Consider the following 17,133-nt stretch of genomic DNA (forward strand, 5'->3'; position numbering starts at 1 on the left):
TGATACAGATAGACATGACTCTACTGAGGCTTTACTACTAACCAGGTGGTTTCAGCATCCCCTGAACCCTACAGCAAATCTCCCATATCTTACCTCCTGACAATCAGCTTCAGGATCCGGAAAGAGCCTTTGATGAGGATGAGGGCCTCTTGGCGGGAACCATACAATGGAGTGCCATTGATATTCACCAGCTCATCACCAGTCCTCATCTTCTGGGACAAGGCTGCCTTGCCCCCATCTTCGATCTGTGGTTCAGAGAACATAACAGAAAGCTGTGGTGAGGTGACCCCTTCCCCAAAATTCTACTTCCTGTCTCCTCCCAGCCTGCCTCTGACCCAAACACAGTACTCAGGGATGGCTCCAGTAAGCTCCAGGGAACAGCTAAAAAGTTGTTCATAGGCCATTATTTACTGAAAGTGAACTTTGGGCAAGCCCTTGAGGAAGGAGACAACAGAAATAATGCAGTCTCTGCCATAGAGGAATCTACAGTCTATCTGAGATAAGCACTTTTAAGAAAATGATGCCTGGAAGGAACCCCAGTGTGGGCTAAAGTACCAGCACTGCATAGCAAAATGTGCATACAGATTAGAGCCAGAAGGGGTAGGCTCCAGGAAAATGACCATTGGCAAGACTCCTCCTATCTTTGGGCAGACTTTGAAGTCTGACAAACTTGAGTTTGAATCTTGGCTCTAGTATTTTCTAGCTGTGTGACCCTGAGCAAGTTAGCTAACATTTCCATGTCTCAGTTACCTCATATGTGAAATACAAATAACAAGAGAACCTACCTCACAGGATTCTTAGCATAGACAGTATCTGGGATCAGTAAATCTTCAATAAATGTGAGCTCTGATTATTATAGCAAGGGAGATGATTCTGAAGACCTTGAAGATGGCTTCTGGCTCAATATTCTTTGAGTGTAATTGTAAATTCAAAGATACTAAGTATGTACAAACAATGCAATTGATGATTTATCTATGTCTTTTCAAAAGGTGCTTAGCACAGTCCTTCCAGTGTCTTTCACTAAAAGATGGGGAAATAGGTGTTTCATCTTCCACCATAACTTACAGAATTTCTATTGTCCTGGGCAATCTTGGCAAGAAAGTAGTCAGGCTGGGGACATTGAAAGAAAAGGCACAAGTAATAACCATCTGGGTAGGCAAAAGCAAAGCAAAGCAGAATGTCCCCCAACAGTCCTCACTCGTAGTTACTTTATATGTAACATTCCTTCTACCTATTGGAATATCAATTCCATCCATGATGGTAGAAGTCATCTCATCCATCTTTAATTCATTCAAGTTTTTAGTGAATGTTTAGTATGCACAGAATGACATACGAAGAGGTAGAGATATGGAAACAAGCAATGCATACATAGCTCCCAGCTTCTGGAATGTCATTGTCTAAAGTTCTTATGTCCATGCAGATGGTCAGGTAAATAAAGGTGCAACACATTCATGGAATTAGGAAGAGGTGTATGTGTGTTTGTTGTTTTCCTCCCAGGGGCAAATGAGGAGGATGATTAAACCAAAGGTAGATTCTAAGTGGGACAACTGAAGGCTGGTCTTTGATGCAGGTGTTTTTATACTTACTTCTACTCTTGTTCCAATCTTTCTTTGTCTTTCCTAGCATCCCTCTAATCTATCTCCACACCATGGAAGTTAGAATATTGCTGAACGTTAGAATATGGCCAACTCATGTACAATTTGGCAGGTAAGACCTCCTAAGTGCAGAAAAAAGTGTTAATTCAGGATTTTAAGAACCCCATCAAATAAACTGAAATTCCATGTTAAATCATAGAATTATTAAATTTATTGCTGCTAACCCAATGTTTTTTTTAAAATTAACATTTGTATGACAAATCATAGGTTAGCCAAGTGACATTGAATATATATACCTTTGTTCCAGTACCTGGGCCACCACTCAAGACAAAACAAGTCAATATTGGTAAATGGGGAACAACTCTCAGCAAATTAATTAGGATCACACACTGATTTCCATTGTCATTATCATTATGACTTCACAGTCACTTCTGTCTGCTGCCCAGGGGAGGGGAGAGGGGAGAAGAAAAGTGCTGTACTTGAATTTCAGAAGTTCTATTTGAATAACACATTCTTTTGGCATCCATGGAAGGCCCTCAGCATCAGCCAGGACTTTCAACAGGGATCAGCCATTTGAAAGGGCTTCCTTAGGCTAGCAAAGAAATACAAACAGGAGTCTAACTAATAAATGCTAATAGATTTTTCTTGTTGATGTACATTAGTCTTAACTTACTCTACTCATTTTTAGTTCATACAACTCAATTTTCTATATTACTGTTACTCATAGCAAGTCTTCTGTTTAATGTGCATTGATATTAAGTATCACTCCTGATTAATTAACCACTTTGTTACAAAAACAAGATCTCTGTTTATTCTAGGCCAGAAAATGGAAGGGGGGGACCTTTTAAACTAAAATGCTTAATTATTGCTGCAGCAAAAGCTCACACACTTTGTGTTCCCTACTGCCACTTTGGCTGCTACTGTCGGAGCCCTCAGAGGAACTACAGCCTTAGGCTGACTGTACATGCCCCTTTTTCTGTTCTATGCCATTTCTTAGTCACCAGCAGTATTTTCCTCAAAATAGATACGTTGAGTGTAAAAACCCCACCTTAGTACAAGTGTGAGGATTCACAGGCAATAAACCAGCAAATTGTGGGAACCCAGCACAATCCCAGAGTCCAGATGAGTTGAAATTAGGAAATGAAACTCTGTCTAAAGATCCCTCATACTATACCCCAAACTAGCCCTTTCCCAGACCCAGGGCATTTGTGGAGGTATGAAATGGATTCCTTCTTACTACTCCTGACTTTCTGATGCTTTTAAAACTTATTGTTCACTAGTCTTTCTCCTTCCAAATCCACCCCTAGATTTCTGGGATCCAGCACGTCCTCCATTTTTTGTTTTGTCTACTGACAGACAGTTTTCCAGGTCAATGGCTCAATCACTCACTTGCTTATGTAGAAGTTAAAGCAGCTGTTCATTTTTCCGGCAAGAAAAAGGAATGAAAAGGAATGGAAGGAAGGAAGAAAGAAGAAAGAGAGGGAGGGAAGGAGAGAGAAAGGGAGGGGAGAAACATATATACATATATATTCTTCTATAAAAGGTTTTGTTTTCCCTTTCCCACCACAAAACTTATAACCCTGGCTGGGTGGGGCCCAGGAAAGGTGTGAATCAACAAACTTTTTGAGAATAACATTTCCTGCTTGAGGGACTGTACAGTATCATATGAAGCTGTCCATTCATCACAGCTGGTCAACTTTCCAGCTCTTCGTGAATCAAACCTTGAGGGTGGCTTTCTTCTTTCATCTGAAGTGTTGTAAATTCTAAGATTGGACACAGATGCAGTGGAATGTTAGTATAAACACACATCACAAAGCCAGTGTAAATGGTGATTAACTTATGTGTCATTTTGGATTATCCAAGTGATTGATGGGCTAGCAGTGAGTGGCTCAAGTAATTGAAAATTGACTGCATAAAGGTAGTATAACAAAAAGACAGTTAGTGTCTGTAAAGTTGGGAAGAGGACCACAGCTCTGAAGACCCTCACAGTGATAAACAGCCTACTGAACATTCCACATCCGACACGACCCCGGCAGAGCAGCCTGGGACTGGCCACGCTCACAGCAGCCACCCAGAGCCTCCTCCACAGCCACCTGGGCCAGACTCAGAGGACCTGCCGGTGTGCGGCAACCCAGCACAGAAGAAGCTGGAACAGGGTGCAAAGGGTCGCTGTTATCACAGGAGAGCACACTTGGCACACCTGCCACTCCCCGCGGGGCTCTGGGCTACCCCGACGACTGACACACCCGTGGTGGCTAAGGAAATAAAACGGGAAGCTGCTCCCCATGTGTGGGACATGGTTATCCCAGCTGACACATGTGCCAACTACCTACGACTACCTTGCTCACCATGAAAAGGCAGAAGAATTTGATCCAGTACAGAATTACCCAGAGAACCCCTGAGAGGGAGCCTGGGGAGATAGATTTAACCAATCTTCCTGAAAAAAAAGAATTCAAAATAAAGGTCATAACCATGCTAATGGACCTGCAGAGAAATATGCAAGAGCTAAAGGATCAAGTTGGGAGGGAGAATACAGAAATAAAACAATATAGGTAATGAGTTAAGAGTACACTGGATGGGGTGCAAGAGGCCATTAATGGAATAGAAATCAGAAAACAGGAACGCAGAGAAGCTGAGTCACAGAGAGATAAAAGGATCTGAAGGAAGAATGAAAGAATATTAAGAGAACTGTGTGACCAATCTAAAAGGAATAATATTCGCATTATAGGGATACCAGAAAAAGAAGAAGAGAGAAAAAGGGAAAGAAAGTGTCTTTGAAGAAATAATTGCTGAAAACTTCCACAACATGGGGGAGGAGTCTCTCAGACCATGGAAGCCCACAGATCTCCCAACACAAGGGACCCAAGGAGGACAACACCAAGACACATACTAATTTAAATGGCAAAGATCAAAGACAAGGACAGGGGATTAAAAGCATCCAGAGAGAGAAAAAATGTGACCTACAAAGGAAAACCCATCAGGCTGTCATCAGACTTCTCAACAGAAACCTTATGGCCAGAAGAGAATGGCATGATAAATTTAATGAAATGAAACAGAAGGGCCTGGAACCAAGAATACTGTATCCAGCACGATAATCATTCAAATATGAAGGAGAGATTTAAAAACTCCCAGACGAGCAAAAGTTGAGGGAATTTTCCTCACACAAACCACCTCTACAGGATATTTTAAAGGGACTGCTCTAGATGGAAGCACTCCTAAGGCAAAATAGATGTCACCACAGAAAACAAAATCACACCAAAGAAAGCAGACCAACGAAATACTAACCAAAGGCAAAAAATAAAACCAACTATGCACAAAAGCAGTCAAATGAATCACAAAAGATCACAGAATAAAACACCTAACATAAAAAGAATGGAGGAGGAGGAATAAGAAAGGGAGAGAAATAAAGAATCATCTGACTGTGTTTATATTAGTTTAATAAGCGAGTTAAGTTAGACAGGTAGTAAAGAGGATACCCTTGATCCTCTGGTAACCATGAATCTAAAGTCTGCAATGGAAACAAGTACATATCTTTCAAAAATCACCCTAAATGTAAATGGACTGAATGCACCAATCAAAAGACACAGAGTAACACAATGGGTAAAAAAGCAAGACCCATCTATATGCTCCTTACAGGAGACTAACCTCAAACCCAAACACATACACAGACTAAAAGTCAAGGGATGGAAAAAGATACTTCATGTAAACAATAGGGAGAAAGAAGCAGGTGTTGGAGTACTAGTATTAGACAAAATAGACTTCAAAACAAAGACAGTAAAAAGAGATAAAGAAGGACTTCTGATGAGAAGTCTGATGACAGTTACATAATGATAAAGGGGTCAGTCCAACAAGAAGATATAACCATTATAAATATATATGCACCAAATACAGGAGCATCAACACGTGAAACAAATAATAACAGAATTAAAGGAAGAAATAAAATTCAATACATTCATTTTAAGAGATTTCAACACACCACTCACTCCAAAGGACAGACCCAAAAGACAGAAAATAAGTAAGGACACATAGGTACTGAACAACACGCTAAAACAGATGGACCTAATAGACAACTACAGAATTCCACACCTAAAATCAGCAAGAAACACATTCTTCTCAAGTGGACATGGAACATTTTCCAGAATAGACCACATACTAGGCCACAAAAAGAGTCTTAGCAAATTCAAACACATTGAAATTCTATCAACCAACTTCTAAGACCACAAAGGTATAAAACTAGAAATAAATTGTTTAAAGAAACCAAAAAGGCTCACAAACACACGGAGGCTTAACAACATGCTCCTAAATAATCAGTGGATCAATGACCAAATTAAAAAAGAGATCAAGCAATATATGGAGACAAATGACAACAACAGCACAAAGCCTCAACTGCTGTGGGATGCAGCAAAAGCAGTTGTAAGAGGAAAGTATATAGCAACCCAGACCTATTTAAAGAAGGGAGAACAATCCCAAATGAATAGTCTAAGGTCACAATTATGGAAATTGGAAAAAGAAGAACAAATGAGGCCCAAAGGAAGCAGAAGGAGGGACATAATAAAGACTGGAGAAGAAATAAATAAAATTGAGGAGAATAAAACAATGGAAAAACCCAATGAAACCAAGAGCTGGTTCTTTGAGAAAATAAACAAAATAGATAGGCCCCTTGCCTGACTTATTAAGAGAAAAAAGAGAATCTACACACATCAACAGAATCAGAAATGAGAAAGGAAAAATAATGATAGACGCCATAGAAATACAAAGAATCAGTAGAAAATACCATGAAAATCTATATTCTAACAAGCTGGAAAACGTAGAAGAAATAGACAACTTCCTAGAAAAATATAACCATCCAAGACTGACTGAGGAAGAAACAGAAAATCAAAACAGACCAATTACCATCAACAAAATTGAATCGGTAATCAAAAAACTACCCAAGAGAAAAACCCCAGGGCCAGATGTATTTACCACAGAATTTTATCAGACATACAGAGAAATAATGATACCCATTCTCCTTAAAGTTTTCCAAAAAACAGAAGAGGAGGGAATACTTCCAAACTCATTCTATGAAGACAGCATCACTCTAATACCAAAACAAGGCAAAGACCCCACCAAAAAAGAAAATTACAGACCAATATCCCTGATGAGCACAGATGCAAATACACTCAACAAAATATTAGCAAACCAAATTCAAAAATACATCAAGAGGATCATACACCAAGACCTAGTGGGATTCATCTCAGTGACACAAGAACATTACAACATTTGAAAATTCATCACCATCATCCACAATATCAACAAAAAGAAGGACAAAAACCCATAATCATCTCCACAGACACTGAAAAAGCATTTGACAAAATTCAACATCCATTCGTGATAAAAACTCTCAACAAAATGAGTATACAGGGCAAGTACCTCAACATAATAAAGGCCATATTTAACAAACACACAGCCAACATCATCTTGAAAAACAAGAAGCTGAAAAAATTTCCTCTAAGATTGGGAACAAGACAGGGATGCCCACTCTCCCCACTGTTATTCAACATAGTACTGCAGGACCTAGCCATGGCAATCAGACAAAACAAAGAAATACAACGCATCCATATTGGTAAAGAAGTAGTCAAACTGTCACTATTTGCAGATGACATGATATTGTACATAAAAAAACCCTAAAGACTCCATTCCAAAACTACTAGAACTAATATCTGAATTCAGCAAGTTGTAGGATACAAAATTAATACACAGAAATCTGTTGCTATCCTATACACTAATGATGAACTAACAGAAAGAGAAATCAGGAAAACAATTCCATTCACAATTGCATCAAAAAGAATAAAATACCTAAGAATAAACCTAACCAAGGAAGTGAAAGACCTATACCCTGAAAACTACAAGACACTCTTAAGAGAAATTAAAGAGGACACTAACAAATGGAAACACATCCCACGCTCTTGGCTAGGAAGAATTAATATTTTCAAAATGGCTATCCTGCCTAAAGCAAACTACAGATTCAATGCAATGCCTATCAAAATACCAACATCATTCTTCAAAAAACTGGAACAAACAGTTCTAAAATACATATGGAAACACCAAGACCCCGAATAGAGAAAGCAATCCTGAGAATATAGAGTGGGGGGGATGTCGCTTCCCAACTTCAAGCTCTACTACAAAGCCACAGTAATCAAGACAATTTTGTACTGGCACAAGAACCAAACCACAGACCAGTAGAACAGAATAAAGAGTCCAGATATTAATCCAAACATATACGGTCAATTAATATATGATAAAGGAACCATGGACATACAATGGGGAAATGACAGCCTCTTCAACGGCTGGCATTGGGAAAACTGGACAGCTACATGTAAGAGAATGAAAGTGGATCATTGTCTAACCCCATACACAAAAGTAAATTCGAAATGGATCAAAGACCTGAATGTAATTCATGAACCCATAAAACTCTTAGAAAAATACACAGGCAAAAATCTCATGGACATAAACATGAACAACTTCTTCACAAACATATCACCCCAGGCAAGGGAAACAAAAGCAAAAATGAACAAGTGGTACTATATCAAGCTGAAAAGTTTCTGTACAGCAAAGGACACCATCAATAGAACAAAAAGGCATCCTACAGTATGGGAGAATATATTCATAAATGACATATCTGATAAAGAGTTGACATCCAAAATATATAAAGAGCTCACACACCTCAAGAAACAAAAAGGAAATAATCCAATTAAAAAATGGTCAGAGGAGCTGAACAGACAGTTCTCCAAAGAAAAATTCAGGTGGCCAACAGACACATGAAAAGATGCTCCACATCATTAGTCATCAGAGAAATGCAAATTAAAACCACAATGAGATATCACCTCACACCAGTGAGGATCCCCACCATCCAAAAGACAAACAACAACAAAAGTTTGCAAGGTTGTGGAGAAAGGGGACCCCTCCTACACTGCTGGTGGGAATGTAAACTAGTTCAACCATTGTGGAAAGCAGTATGGAGGATCCTCAAAAAGTTCAAAATAGAAATACCATTTGACCCAGTAATTCCACTTTTAAGACAGAATAGAAACAAGGAGAGAGAGATACTGAACAACACATTAGAAAAGATGGACCTAACAGCCATCTACAGAACACTCCACCCCAAACCAGCAGGATACACATTCTTCTCAAGTGCACATGGAACATTTTCAAGAATAGAACATATACTAGGCCACAAAAAGTACCTCATTAAATTCAGAAGGATTGAAAATTGTACCAAGCAGCTTCTCAGACCACAAAGGTATGAAACTAGAAATTAATTATGCAAAGAAAACAAAAAGGAACACAAACACATGCAGGCTTAGAAACATGCTCCAAAATAATAAATCGATCAATGACCAAATAAAAACAGATAAACCAATATATGGAGACAAATGAAAACAATAACCCAACACCACAAAATCTGTGGGGCACAGCAAAGACCATGCTAAGATGGAAGTGTATTGCAATACAGGCTTACCTCAGGAAAGAAGAACAATCCCATATGATCAGTCTAAACTCACAATTAATGAAACTAGAAACAGAAGAACAAATGAGACCCAAAGTCAGTAGAAGAAGGGACATAATAAAGATCAAGGCAGAAATAAATAAATCAAGAAAAATAAAACAATAGAAAGAATCAATGAAAGCATGAGCAGATTCTTCAAGAATATAAACAAAATATATAAACCCCTACCCAGATTTCTCAAGAAAAAAAAGTGTACACAAATAAACAGAATCAGAAATGAGAAAGGAAAAACCACTATGGATGCCACAGAAATAAAAAAATAATTCGAGAATACTATGAAAAATTATATGCTAACAAATAGGATAAACTAGAAGAAATGGACAACTTTCTAGAAAAATACAATCTTCCAAGATTAACCTAGGAAAAAACAGAATACCTGAACAGAGAACATTGCCAGCAACAAAATTGAATTGGTAATAAAAAAAAGAAGCTACCTAAGAATAAAATCCTGAACCAGATGGCTTCACTGCTGAATTTTACCAAACATTTAGACAACACTTAACACCCATTTTCCTTAAAATTTTCCAAAAAGTAGAAGAGGAGGGAATACATCCAAACACATTCTACAAGGCCAGCATCACTCTAATACTAAAACCAGTCAAAGAAACCACAAAAAAAGAAAACTACAGATCAATATCCCTGATAAACAGAGATGAAAAAATACTCAACAAAATATTAGCAAACTGAATTCAAAAATACATCAAAAAGATCATCCATCATGATCAAGGAGGATTTATTGCAGGGATGCAAACATGGTACAATATTTGAAAGTCCATCAACATCAAACTCCACATTAACAAAAAGGACAAAAATCACATGATTATCTCCATACATGCAGAAAAAGCACTTGACAAAATTCAACATCCATTCATGACAAAATCTCTCAACAAAATGGGTATAGAGGGAAAGTACCTCAACATAATTAAGGCCATATATGAGGAACCCACTACCAACATCATACCTAAGAGCAACAAGCTGAAAGCCCTTCCTTTAAGATTGGGAACAAGACAAGGATGCCCAAGCTCCCCACTTTTATTCAACATAGTACTGGAGGTCCTAGCCATGGCAATCAGATAACATGAAGAATTTAAAGGCATCCAGATAGGTAAGGAACAACTTAAACTGTTACTGTTTGCAGATGACATGATACTATGCATAAAAAAAACCTAAAGAATCCACCCCAAAACTACTGGAACTAACAACTGAATTCAGCAAAGTGGCCGCATACAAAACCAATACACAGAAATCTATTGCAATCCTGTACACTAATGATGAACTAGCAGAAAGAGGAATCAAGAAAACAATTCCACTCACAATTGCATCAAAAAGATTAAAATACATAGGAATAAACCTAAGCAAAGGGGTGAAAGACCTATACCCTGAATACTATAAGACACTCATTAGAGAAATTAAAGAAGACACCAATAAATGGAAATACATCCCATGCTCATAGATAGGAGGAATTAATATTGTCAAAATGGACATCCTGCCTAAAGCAATCTACAGATTCAATGAAATCTCTATCAAAATAACAATGGCATTCTTCAATGAACTAGAACAAATAGTTCTAAAATTCATATGGAAACACAAAAGACCCCAAGTAACCAAAGCAATCCTGAGAAGGAAGAATAAAGCTGGGGGATTACACTCTACAACTTCAAGATCTACTATAAAGCCACAGTAATCAAGACAATTTGGTACTGGCACAAGAACACACCCATAGATCAGTGGAACACAATAGAGAGCCTAGATATAAACCCAAGCATATATGGTCAATTAACATATGATAAAGGAGCAATGGATACACAATGGGGAAAAGACAGCCTCTTGAACAGCTGGTGTTGGCAAAACTGGACAGCTACATGTAAGAGAATGAAACTGGATTACTGTCTAACCCCATACAAAAAAGTAAACTAAAAATGGATCAAAGACCTGAATGTAAGTCATGAAACCATAAAACTCTTAGAAGAAAACATAGGCAAAAATCTCTTGAATATAAACATGAGCAACTTTTCCTGAACGCATCTCCTCAGACAAGGGAAACAAAAGCAAAAATGAGCAAATGGGACTACATAAAACTAAAAAACCTTCTTACAGCAAAGGACACCAGAAGTAGAACAAAAGGGCATCCTATGGTATGGGAGGATATATTCATAAACAATATATCCGACAAGGGGTTAACATCCAAAATATATAAAGAACTCACATGCCTCAACACGCAAAAAGCAAATAATCCAATCAAGAAATGGGTGGAGGATATGAACAGACAGTTCTCCAAAGAAGAAATTAAGATGGCCAACAGGCACATAAAAAGATGCTCCATATCTCTAATTATCAGAGAAATGCAAATTAAAACCACAATGAGATATCACCTCACACCACTAAGGATCGCCACCATCCAAAAGACTAACAACAACCAAAGTTGGCGAGGATGCAGAGAAAGGGGAACCATCCTACACTGCTGGTGGGAATGTAAATTAGTTCAACCATTGTGGAAAGCAGTATGGAGGTTCCTCAAAAAACTAAAAATAGAAGTATGATTTGACCTGGAAATTCCACTCTTAGGAATTTACCCAAAGAAAACAAGATCACAGATTCAAAAAGACATATGCACCCCTATGTTTATCACAGCACTATTTACAATAGCCAAGACATGGAAGCAACCTAAGTGTCCATCAGAACATGAATGGATAAAGAAGAGGTGGTACACATGCACAGTGGAATACTATTCAGCCATAAGAGAGAAACAAATCCTACCATTTGCAACAACATGGATGGAGCTAGAGGATATTATTCTCAGTGAAATATGCCAGGCAGAGAAGTCACGTACCAAATGATTTCCCTCATTTGGGAATATAACAATGAAGCAAAACTGAAGGAACAAAACAGCAGCAGACTCACAGATTCCAAGAAGGGACTAGTGGTTACCAAAGGGGAGGGGTAGGGGAAGGTGGGCAGGGAGTGAAGGAGAAGGGGATTGAAGAGTATTATGATTGACACACATGGTGTGTGTGGGGGATCACGGGGAAGATAGGGTAGCACAAAGAAGACAAGTAGTGACTCTGGCATCTTACTATGCTGATGGACAGTGACTGCACTGGGGTTGGGGGGGTGACTTGATAATATGTGTGAATGTAGTAACCACAATGTTTTTCATGTGAAACCTTAATACAAAAAAATGTTAACCTTTAGTTGTTTACATCTGTAATCTCCAGAGTGGGGTGTATATATCTCAGGCTATGCACAAGATGATCTATTGGTAGAAGAGATACTGGAACTTCTGTTTAACTTAATGTTTATCTAAAAAAATAGAAGTCAAGCCTTATTAATATTTAATATTGATGTTAGTATATATTATCCATAAAAGTATGTATATTGGGGACATTCACTCAAAACATTTTTACTTATGTAAATTTTTACTAGAAATTTTTGTCAGATCATAGACTTAAATGAGAGGGCTGAAACCATAAAGCTTTTAGAGGAAAACAGAGGAAACTATCTTTTTAAACTTGCAGTAGGAAATGATTTCTTGGGCAAGATTCAAAAAAAAAAAAAGCAATAACCATTAAAGAAAGAGTGCTATATTGAAGTTCATAAAAATAAAAAAGTACTTTGAACAAAAATATCACTAAAGAAAATGAAAAGACAAGCCACAGACTGGAAAATATATTCAGAATACAAATATATCTGACAAAGGACTTACATCCTGAACATAAAAAGAACTCCCACAAATCAATAAGAAAAAGACAATCAGTTAACAATTGGCAAAAGACTTGAATGGGCACTTCACTAAAGAAATAGCCAAATGGTCAACTGACATGTGAAGCGGTGCTCAAATCTATTAATCAGTGAAATGCAACTTAAAATCACAGTAAAATATCACTGCACAGCTAGGAGAATGCCTAAAATTAAAAAGATTGAAAATACTAAATATTGGCAAGAACGTACAGCAATTTGAACTCTACATTGCTGGTGGGAGTGTAAAATTGTACATCCACTTTAGACATCTGTACTTCTCTGGGACCCAAAAATTCCATACTTAGGTATATACAAGAGAAAGAATTACACATGTCCACAAAAAGATTTAATTCTGAGAAGCTTTATTCGTAATAGACAAAACCTAGGAATAACTCTGATGCCTATCAAAATACACACTTACACAAGACAGCATACCAATGAACACATGAACAAACTACAAATATAGCAACCAAATGGATGAATGTCAAAAATATCGAGTGAAAAAATAGAGACCACAATACATAGTGTATGACTCCATTTTATATGAAGATTTAGAAAAGAGAAGGCTAATCCATGGTGATAAAATTCAACATAGGGGTGAACTCTGGAGAGGGTGTATTGACTGTGAAAGCACATGAGTGTAATTTTCAAGGCTGCTGGAATATTTTATGTATAGATCTGGGTGCTGATTATATATATCTAAAAATTCATGAAGATTTATGCATTTTACTTCTATAAATATTCATCCTTAACTTTAAGAAAGAATTAAAAACAAAGACCACTAAACCATACAGATTATATTTCTGAGGTAGGGACCAATGATCAGGCATAATTTTAACATGCCTTAGCTTTAATTAAGACAAAGCATTTCACTTAAATGGTAACCTTCAGAATAGTGCTATAATTTATGAGGTTTCCCATGGTTCCTTTCTGCTTTGAGACAGTATTCATCTGTCCCCTCCTCCCAGTAAGGTGGGTGATTTCAATGGGAAATGAATGTGAAGACAAACATTTCATTTAATTTGCCTGCCAAATGGTAAAGATGAAATATTTGTTTAAAAATCACCAACCAGTTTCTATCTTGACATATAAAAACAGAATCAATCCCTTAATCAATCTTGGAGCCATCTGCTTCTGCTCCTGCTTCCTATCCAGATATATTTCTTTCTCATGGTCCCCAGAATTCCTAATACCTACTCTGAGAAACAGAACTTCAGGTAAAACTATTGTCACACAGGGAGCCATCTGTTTTTCAGGCATAATTGTTGTCTCTTATTGGATTGCCTATGCTTCTTGGCTGTCTAAGAAGCTATGAATTTCAGTGGTACAAGTGAGCAAAGAACCTTGGAAAGGAGATGTGGTAGAGAGATTTCAGGCAAGACAGGGGTGCAAGACACTGGAGGGAAGGATATGGTAACAAGCTAATAAAGACTTTGCTCCTGACTTCTAGAAGCATTCGCCAGCAACAGAGTTCACTATATACCTCCACGATATAAACTCCCTTGTATAGAGTTAAAACAATGTAAAACAAACTACAAAGGCCATGATACCCCAAGCATTAAGACAGCATGCTGTGTAAATCTATTGGGTAAGCTCAGAAGACCAACAGTCCTTTTTATGCCACCTAATACAAAAACACTAAAAATAGAATATTAACCTATTGGCATTAATGAACTGTGCACAAATGCTTTGAAGAAATGCCAAAACTAAAAAAAATATGGGTGGTAAATTCCACCTGATTACAAGAGACATGGAAAGAATTTTACTGGGATGAAAATAATCTTTATTTCTCTACTATGAAACATTGCTGATGTTAAAAGTATTCAGTTTGATCAAAGGCATCTTTTTTTGGTATCATTAGTACACAATTACATGAGCAACATTGTAGTTACTGGATTCCTCCCATTGTCAAGTACCCACCACATACCCCATTACAGTCACTGTCCATTAGCGTAGTAAGAAGCTATAGAATCACTACTTGTCTTCTCTGTGCTATACTGCCTTGCCCATGCCCGCCCTCTTACATTCTGTGCACTAATTGTAATGCCACTTTTCCCCCTTATTCCTCCCTTTGCACCCATCCTCCCCAGTCCCTAACCCTTTGGTAACTGTTAGTCCATTCTTGGTTTCTCATGAAACCAACCATGTTGGTTTCAAAACAACACATCTGGTGCTGTTTTGTTCCTTCAGTTTTTCCTTTGTTCTTATGCTCCACAGATGACTGAAATCATTTGGTACTTGTCTTTCCCCACCTGGCTTATTTCACTGAGCAGAACACTCTCTAGCTCCATCCATGTTGTTGCAAATGGTAGGATTTCTTTTCTTCTTATGGCTGAATAACATTCCATTGTGTATATGTACCACATCTTCTTTATCCATTCATCTATTGATGGAAACGTAGGTTGCTTCCATTTCTTGGCTATTGTAAATAATGCTGTGATAAGCATAGGGGTGCATCTGTCTTTTTCAAACTGGGCTGCTGCATTCTTAGTGTAAATTCCTAGGGGTGGAATTCCTGGGTCAAATGGCATTTCTATTTTGAGTTTTTTGAGGAACCTCCATACTGCTTTCCACAATGGTTGAACTAATTTACATTCCCACCAGCAGTGTAGGAAGGGTCCCCTTTCTCCACATCCTCACCAACATTGGTTGTTGCTTGTCTTTTGGATGGTGGCCATCCTAACCGGTATGAGGTGATACCTCACTGTGGTATTAATTTGCATTTCTCTGATGATTAGCGATGTGGAGCATCTTTTCATATGCCTGTTGGCCATCTGAATGTCTTCTTTGGAGAAGTGTCTGTTCCGATCCTGTGCCCACTTTTTAATTGTATTAATTGCTTTTTGTTGTTGAGGTTTGGGACCTCCTTGTATATTTTGGATGTCAACCTCTTCTCAGATATGTCATTTATGAATATATTCTCCCATACTGTAGGATGCCTTTTTGTTCTACTGATGGTATCCTTTGCTGTACAAAAGCTTTTTAGTTTGATATACTCCCACTTGTTCATTTTTGCTTTTGTTTCCCTTACCCAGGCAGATATGTTCATGAGAAGTTGCTCATGTTTATGTTCAAGACATTTTTGCCTGTGTATTTTTCTAAGAGTTTAATGATTTCATGACTTACATTCAAGTCTTTGATGCATTTTGAGTTTACTTTTGCATATGGAGTTAGACAGTAACCCAGTTTCATTCGCGTTCATGTTGCTGTCCACTTTTGCCAACAACAGCTGTTGAACAGGCTGTAATTTCCCCATTGTATACATATGGGTCACTTACCATATATTAATTGACCATATATGCTTGGGTTAATATCTGGACTCTCTATTCTGTTCCAGTGGTCTATAAGTGTGTTCTTGTGCCAGTACCAAATTGTCTTGATTACTGTGGCTTTGTAGTAGAGCTTGAAGTTGGGAGGCAAGATCCGCCCTGCTTTATTCTTCCTTCTTAGGATTGCTTTGGCTATTCAGGGTCTTTTCTGGTTCCATATGAATTTTAGAACTATTTGATCCAGTTTGTTGAAGAATGCTGTTGGTATTTTGATTGGGATTGCATTGAAGCTGTAGATTGCTTTAGGCAGGATGGTCATTTTGACAATATTAATTCTTCCTACCCAAGAGCATGAGATGAATTCGCATTTATTAATGTCCTCTTTAATTTCTCGTGAGAGTGTCATGTAGTTTTCAGGGTATAGGTCTTTCACTTCCTTGGTTAGGTTTATTCCTGGTTATTTTACTCTTTCTAATGTAATTGTGAATGGAATTGTTTTCCTGATTTCTCTTTCTGCTAGTTCATCATTAGTGTATATGAATGCAACAGATTTTTGTGTATTAATTTTGTATCCTGCAAATTTGTTGAATCCAAATATCAGTTCTAGTAGTTTTGGGGTGGACTCTTTAGGGTTTTTTACATACAATATCATGTTATCTGCAAACAGTAACAGTTTGGTTTCTTCCTTACCAATCTGGATGCCTTTTATTTCTTTGTTTTGTCTGATTGCCATGGCTAGGACCTCCAGAACTATGTTGAATAAAAGGGGGGAGAGTAGGCATCCTTGTCTCAGTCCCAATCTTAGGGGAAAGGCTTTCAGCTTCTCGCTGTCAAGTATGATGTTGGCTGTGGGTTTGTCATATATGGCCTTTATTATGTTAAGGTACTTGCTCTCTATACCTATTTTGTTGAGAGTTTTTATCATGAATGGATGTTGAATTTTGTTGAATGCCTTTTCAGCATCTATGGAGATAATCATGTGGTT

General features: G+C 37.8%; 1 protein-coding gene across 2 annotated transcripts in view; it reads right to left on the reverse strand.

Moving 5' to 3' along the window:
- SHROOM4 (shroom family member 4) overlaps positions 1–17,133 on the reverse strand; it is a 290,444-nt gene that overhangs the window by 133,710 nt on the left and 139,601 nt on the right. For both annotated transcript variants that reach the window (XR_005033288.2, XM_036928887.2), the window contains exon 2: positions 94–245. Coding sequence is in view for 1 of the 2 variants with exons in the window: in XM_036928887.2 (XP_036784782.2) it covers positions 94–245 (152 nt within the window). In the remaining variant the exon portion in view is untranslated. The remainder of the gene's footprint in view (positions 1–93; positions 246–17,133) is intronic.

The sequence above is a fragment of the Manis pentadactyla genome, chromosome X (assembly GCF_030020395.1).
Source record: "Manis pentadactyla isolate mManPen7 chromosome X, mManPen7.hap1, whole genome shotgun sequence".
Lineage (NCBI taxonomy): Eukaryota > Metazoa > Chordata > Mammalia > Pholidota > Manidae > Manis > Manis pentadactyla.